Source organism: Parasteatoda tepidariorum, chromosome 2, assembly GCF_982258835.1.
Source record: "Parasteatoda tepidariorum strain Cologne lab strain chromosome 2, Ptep-v5.0, whole genome shotgun sequence".
Lineage (NCBI taxonomy): Eukaryota > Metazoa > Arthropoda > Arachnida > Araneae > Theridiidae > Parasteatoda > Parasteatoda tepidariorum.
This window is the reverse complement of record NC_141756.1, coordinates 25848926-25856842: the sequence shown is the minus strand read 5'-3', so window position 1 is coordinate 25856842 and position 7917 is coordinate 25848926. Positions and strand designations below refer to the sequence as shown.

General features: G+C 29.9%; 1 protein-coding gene across 1 annotated transcript; it reads left to right on the top strand.

The window, feature by feature from the left end:
- Positions 1-465: 465 nt before the first annotated feature.
- Positions 466-2204, top strand: LOC110282210 (speckle-type POZ protein B). Its single transcript, XM_071177287.2, has one exon. The coding sequence runs from the start codon at positions 652-654 to the stop codon at positions 2137-2139; it is 1488 nt and encodes a 495-aa protein (XP_071033388.2). The 5' UTR covers positions 466-651; the 3' UTR covers positions 2140-2204.
- The last annotated feature ends 5713 nt before the right edge of the window (positions 2205-7917 follow it).

The window sequence follows — 7917 nt, the reverse complement described above, 5'->3', positions numbered from 1 at the left end:
TGATTACAAAAATAAATAATGGTCGACAAAATTTTCAATTGCAAGGTATGCAAATTTTTACATTCATTTTAAAGCAATGGCAAATATATTTATATGCCAAAATGCAGCATTTGAACGAAATCATTTGAATAATTTCCGAGAAATAGAACTTTAAATTTATTTTTCAAATTTTTTTTAAGCAAGTTACTTATTTGACCCTAAAAATCTATTGTGCTCATATTGACTCTCTCTGCTGGCGTTCGTGTTTATTATTAATATTTGAGACTTACCAAATCTGCTTTGCTGCTCCTAACTTTTCATTCTTCCTTTTTTAATTGTCACTCTTCCTGAAAATTATCTTAGGATATCTATATTCTAATCTACAACATCATTCATGCCACCTGTTGAACTTGATTGTTAAGAAGACCCCCTTTGCTCCCCAAAACATATATCTTCTTATCTATTTTTCGTATTGTTCCCTAAAATCTCGTATTTGTCAAAGAGAGTGATCAGAACCGAGTAGTTCGCTCTCATTGGTCTGTTTTTCTCACCATACATTTTCCATTTCTTACGCCCCACATTTCTTAGAGTCACTTGCCAAAGAATTTGTTGAATATTGTGTGGACTAATAATTGAAGCTCTCCAAAGTGGTTCTTCAAAAAGTAGTTTGTGATGGTTGAACGGATAAGTTATTCTTTCCGATGGGAAATTAAAAATTTTTCTTCTTGCTGTTATGAAAGCAGGGACGGAGAGCATCTCAAGAGTCCAGTTTTTACTCCTATAAATTTTGGCGGAAGCAAATGGTACTTAAGCATTACACCTCCATTTAAAACAATAGATAATGATATTGTTTTATGTTATTTGCACAGAAATGACATCGATGCGGGTGATGAGGAAGTATCAATTTCTTTCATATTTCAATTGATTGGTGAAAGTGGCAATATAATAGAAACTTATGATAGTAGTCGTTTCGCAAAAATATGTACAGGAAAGAGCTTGACAGTATTTAAAAGAAAGAGCTTTCTATGGTGGCGTTTTCATTGTGGGAAGATAGCTAAAGACAGTTTGACCTGGAACAAGGACATCTTAACCATCCAGTGCCAGATGTACACCATGCAGGAACGACCAAACTGTGTAGCCCGAACTAAAATAGAAGTGGATAGGGCCAGTTTTATTTGGCAAATAACCTTACCCGAAAGCAAGTCTTTTTTAATGGATCGAATATTTTCTTTGTCAGAAACATCAATGTACGAAATATCTGCGGCTGATGCTCCAAATGACTTTATAGGATTAAGAGTACGGAAATTAAAAGATGGCTCATCCTCACCTAGACTTTTAAACGGCAAAATATCATTTCTAAACCATGAAGGAGAAAAGATTTTATGGCTAAATGTCCAACATTTGTTCCCTTCTAATAACAAAAATGACGTATGGGTGCTTCCTTCTTTTATCCCCAGAAGAACGATTATAAATGATAAAAGTAACCACATGAACGGTGTTACTTTTACTTTGTTTTGCGAGTTTTCCGAACCCAATGGTAGTGTATTATCTGATATCGTCAGCATAAACGATCCTAATTCAATGAAGTTGAGTAATTTTCTAACTATGAGAGACGATCTCATAAAATTTTTTGCAGACCTGGAACATTCTGATGTGGAACTAAGAGCCGATAACATGAGTTTACCTGCGCATAAATTTCTTCTCTCAGCTCGATCACCAGTGTTTCGCGCCATGTTTCACCACCAGGACATGCTCGAAAATCAATCTAATGTCGTGGAAATCTCAGACGTTGATCCCAAGACATTGAAATCTTTCTTGGAATTCTTGTATACAGGATCAGTGGATATTATTGATGACGAAAGTACTTTAGAATTGCTGATAATTGCCGATAAGTATCAAGTTCTTTCTTTAATAGATACATGTTATAAGTTTGCTCTATCAGCTCTGTCTTTGGAAAATGCATGCAAAATCCTGTATTTATCTGATCTATTGAATCTCAAGCTTCTCAAAGACAATGCAGTTGATTTCGTAGTAAAACATTTCAATGAAATCTTTAAATCCTGTGAATGGTCTGAATATATTGAGAAGAATCCATCCCTTTTATTAGAAATGTTTTCACATCCAATGAAGGATTTAAAAATTGTTTCAAAGAAAATATAAAGTAAATTGAACTTTGTGTATTTATCGAAATAATAATGAATATATCCTTGTATCAGTTGCATAAATTGTTAATTCCATTTATTTATTATTAACAAAGTGTTAATATATTTATTTAGGATGTTTCTAATCTACTCTTAATTTTTAATATAGCAGTCTATGTAGCAAGTACCGTAGCTGCTCATAAATCTGCATGGTTCTATGTTTTTCAAACCTTAATCATTTTATCAGACTTTTGAATTGAAATTTTGTAGTTTAAATACTTCACAATTTAAATTTTTTTAGGGAAATCTACTTAGTTTTATCCATATATATAATTAAGCTATTTGGGAAATTCCTCGTCATTTTTATTTTTTGCTTTAAATATTGATTATTTACAAATTGTTGTAGACAATTTATTGTTCCTTCACGAGATCTTTATTTCATGAGCTTGTGCTTGAGTAGATTACCAATCAAAAGTAGCAAGAGGGGGAGAGAGATAACATGTTGCCAGATATAAATCTTAAACATTCATTGTGAATATTTTAAAAGAGAAAAAATAAATTATTAAATGGGGATCCCTATTTGATTTGTTATCAAACTTTTCAGCAAGTAAAATTACTTCACATTTATTTCTGGGGTGGGCGAGTGAAGCTTCTCAGTAATTAAAAAAAATTGTAGCGCTTGAGATGAGGTATTAAAACAGAGTGTTTTAATGTTTGTCTTTGCAAAGATTTTAATAATGTTTTGTTATGAATCTTGGCATAATAAGATATTATGCATTTGTGTAACAAAAAATTAGGTATTTAAGATCAAAAATACTAAATTTATTGCGATATTTCCTTGTAATAAAATAAGGATTGTGCTCTTCATGGGTACCCACAAGGGTGGGGATGTTAAAAGGGTTATTCAGTTGTACTTCCTTGAAATACAATAAATAAAAAATTATTTCTCATACATTATTTTTAACTTTGAATAATTAAAAATAATGCATGTCATATTGAAACTACTCCTCTGAGAAAAAGAGTTGTACTAATTTTCTAACAAATTTTTAAATTTATTATTATAATGAATTAATATTGTCTTTTTTTACTGTTTAAAATATCGTTAATTAGAAAATGATTAAATAAAATCGTGAAATCTTTTTTGTTTATACTTTATTTAATTTAAAATACCTAGATAAAAAAGATTTCTGTTAATTTTTTGTCAGAGATTTGTTGGTCTTAAAGTCAAACTTTGTTGGTGCAGCACGTAAAATATATGTATATATATTTTGTATCTCCAGAGATGTTTAGTTCATGCAATTTTTTATGCTTGGCAATAAAATTTTAGGCTTTCAGAGGTTTGAGGGACCTATAATAAATTACGAAAGAAAAACAGTATTTTTGAGCACCCTATGTCAGAAAATAAAGCGTTAAGCTTGTATCGTTTACTTTAGTTGTTATTTTTAATAACTGCACAAAGTCTCGTAAACCTAGAATTAATATTTATAAAGATATGGAAATTTTTGCAAAAAATTTATTTTTTTTGCCATACGTTATTTTTTTTTTTTTTCATTATAACATTATAAATATTCAATGGAATTTTTGGAGCAATTTAACATTAATTGCAAAATCACTGATTTAAAATTTAAAAAGAAATTCCTTAAAAACTGTGCAAGTAACGAGTATTCAAACAAGTTTTTTTATACTGAACATTCAATTAAAAAAATTTAAAAAGTTTTTTTATAATTTTGTAGTGAATCGTATTTGGCAACGAATAAGAAAAAATTGATTTAAGATCTTAAAAATTTAAAAAGTTTTGAGCAATTTTTTAAGTAGTTTTGTGCTTTTCAAAAGAAAGCTCAAAATGATCAGGGGTTTTCCACAAATAGTATTTTGTATCAAAAGACAAAATTTAATAACAAATGATGATACCTTACAGTAACCATCCGGAAACCAAACTTTGATGATATAGAGAAAGAAAACATACTTTTATGAGAGGTGATCCCCCACAATGCCGGTCTCATATTTAATAAATCTTGTTTAATAGCACAAGATGAAATTTGGGGATTGTCTTTTTGAGCTTTCCTTGAAAAAGTACAAATACTGCTTAGAAAATTGCTTGAAATTTTTTAAATTTTTAAGATATTCAAATACGGCTTTTATAATTAGTTGCCAAATACGGTTACCTACAAAAATATGAAAAAACTTATCTAAATTTTTTTCTGTGTTTGCGAAGTATAAAAGAACTAGCTTGAATATTCATATCTTGCACAGTTTTTAACGAGTTTTTTTTTTTTTTAAATTAACAATATTGTAATTAATCTTAAATTTCTTCAAAAATATTTGTTTAATTCCATTGAATATTTATGAAGCAATAAAAATAAAATCGCAAGCCAAAAAAATTACTATTTTTTATAAAAATGTCCATATTTCCATAAATATTTACTCTAGGTTTACGAAACTTTATGCAGTTTTTAAAAATAATTGCAAAATTAATTGATACAAGTTACAGGTTTTTTGTTTGATTTTTTTGGCATAGGATGTTCTAAGATACTTGTTTTCTTTTGTATGTAAATCTTCCAAACCTCTGAATTCAAAATTATCTTGTTTGTAGAAAATTAGTTTTTGCCACATCCAGGCATCATCTTTTCTTCTGAATATCAACTAATACTGGTTTTGAACTTATTGAAGAGGTTTCTCCTTTCTTGAAACATACACAAAGATGAGCTTGTTTTATAATAGGGCCAATTAAACCTCTTACTTGACTTCCGAGATTACCTTGAGGCCACTATGAGGCAATTATTTACATTAAAAGAGAAACAGTTATCCATTTGACGCGGATGGAACACCGTTGTCTTTTTTAATATTTTTTCTAAAGCTCTAATTAGAAGCAAAAATATATTTATGTATTTTTTAATGTAAAAACAATCTAATATTTGCTAAAAAGTTTATCAAAATTATATTTGTATGAAGTTTCGGAATTTTCGACATGATTCTAAACTCAATTCGTGTAACTCCGTAAATATTTGTCCTATCGCTTCAAAGTTAGAATATTCTAGGACTTAAATTTTGTCGCCGAAATGGTGGCTGAGTGTCGCCAAAACAGGAAAAGTGTCGCCAATCTGAGTTTTCCATAAGAAATATAAGGTGTTATTTTCTTTCTAAATTATGTTAGAATTACGCGATTTTCTAGTAATTTTTCTAATTAAACTGTTTATTTATGGTACGTCTGAGATATTTAGCCTCATAATAAAAGAATATTCAGAAAATTATACACATATTTAAAAATTTTAAACAGGTATTAAAATGGAAGATAAGTGCTTTAAAATATTTAACAGATATGCCTCTGTTTCCGAATCCATTTCAAGCGGATAGACGAAAATATCGAATTTACCTTAATGATTTGTAGTTCAATGACTCTTTAAAAGACGTTTAGGTTTTATTCAAGCCTTTCTTCTTAATTATTCTAAAACGCAAAACTATTTGCAGTTGGATGATTCACTGATGTCGGGGGAACATATATGTAAATGCAAGCTAACATTTTCTTGAATAAAATAGGTTAAATAAAATAAAAAAATGTAATAAAAAATATTTTAAGAAAATATAATGAAAATAAAATAAAATATAAAAAATAATTTTAAAAACTGCGTTTTTGAATGGATTAATGACAAAAATAACTCTATTTTTGTTAAACCTAACGCGAAAAACGTTCCCTCAGAATATCTCTTTATTAAGACAGGAGGCAGTTTTTGGTGATAAAAGTTTTTTTTTGTATGGCATTCAACCAAACTTTCATTTTTTATTTTAAGTTAGAAAAAAATATAATTATTTATTTTTTTCTCTGTCACTTTCTTTTTAGTTTTTAATAGGTATGATTTTATTAGTAGTATCATTTGATAAGTTTCTTCAATTTAGTTTTGTGTTTGTTAGTTAAGGAGATAAATTTTGCTTGCCACATTTATGAAACAATTATAACGTGTATTTTCATCAGGTGCAGAACTTCAACTGTAATTTGGGGTCTTTAACTGGTCAAAAAGTGGTCCTAAATTCAAATGATGACAAATTGTAATAAGAGATAAATTCTGCTTGTAGCGGAAATGAAATGGTTTAAGTATATATCCCCATTTATCAAAGAGCTATAATTAAAATTGAAAGCTTTAGCTGTTCGGGAAGAGGTCGATATTTTGATCTTCGGTGATATTATGTGGATAAATAAAGGCCGGGAAAGCCTGGTTCCTCAGAACGTGAATTCGAACTCCTCCGGTCGAAGAATCCCCGTTTGTTAAATGGTAAAATCAGTCGGGGTCACAGAGTCCTCCAAGTTCTCAGAACAAATCAATACCTCAGGGAGAACTGAAATGGTGATTGGTCGTTCTCCAGTAAAAGTCAAATTTGCGATCTGTTGATGAATGAATGCAGTATGATTGAGTCTTCCCTATAAAATGGGCTGTGACGCATGTGTGGTTGAAGTCATATTCTTGGTCATAGATGGCGCCACTGAAAAAGCACGAAACACTCCCCTCTCTGCCTAAAAATTTCGCTTGATTTCAAGAAGGTTCGCTTGTGTTGGCAAATGGCATAAGTGACAGCAGCAACTGTAACAACAATCTGGATAAATTATGTTCATAATAGTTAGGAAATTATTACAACTTGTAAATTGAATTGTAACCCCCAGCCCATTGCTGAAGTTAAAATTTGAGTGTTCTAGCTAGTCGGGAAGTAACATAGCCACCGAGAATCAAGGCATCTGCGATCACCAAGATTTCGAGTGACGACACGACACACAAACCAAAAAGCTTAGAGCAGAAAGTGATCGAAAATTTGGCTCCTTGATGGATATTTTCAAACAAAAACTAGTTAATAAAAAATAATAAATCGAGAATTTGAACGAAATAGTTTCTGAATAATACAATTTCAAAATAGCAGATCTTTAGCTAATTGAATTTTATAATTGAAAAAGTGCAAGAATCTTAAAATTCGCTAAAAAAAAATTCTCAAATGCTGCAAAATGCACAAAAATTTAAATTATCATATGGAGCCAAAGCTTTTAATTACTCTGACTAAACTACTGAGACCATATTTTTCAGATTGCCTTCCATAATTTTATGGTCAAAAATTCAAATCCCTCGGAAGAAAAGGTATGTTTATCCAGAGATAGAAAGATTAGTCTATAATTTCTAAACTTAATCATAGGATAATATGACCTAAAATTTTCTAAATAATTAGCGCTAATTAATAAGTAGGGGAGAGTGGGGTCAATTGTAACAGGGTACGATTGTAACAGAGCAAAAATTTCGAGTGTCGGGTTCTAGATTTGGTTCCTAGGTGGCGCACAAGGTGTATTTAATAAATCTACATGTATACCCCTGCTGGCAACCATTTTTATGTACTTTTGAAAGAGTTACAACACAAAAGATATTTTCAAGCTACGTAAGTACTTTTTTTGGTATTAGAATATTATATTGTAACAAAGTAACTTTGTTTAAACAAATAAAAATTATTAACCGAATATGTAAGTGGACACCTTAATTAACATTTAAAAAAAAAAGTTTAGTTTTGTTAATTAACTAGCATTGTTTTTAACAAATGAAGCTGAAATTGCGTCCTGTGAACGATTGTAACAATAAGTAAAGGGACGATTGTAACAGCTGAAAATAAATAATCTTATGCTTACAAACCATTACTTAACTCTTTCAGAACCACCAATAGTTTCCTATATCATTTATATTATGTTGCATGCGCATCATTTTATTTGTCACCTTTCACAGCATAAATAAAATTTTTTAGCCCCTTAAAGTTAAAAGTTTAATCCTTTAGG

Excerpts from the sequence above, each read along its gene's own strand:
- LOC110282210 (XM_071177287.2), top strand. The coding sequence starts at position 652 with ATGGTTGAACGGATAAGTTATTCTTTCCGATGGGAAATTAAAAATTTT.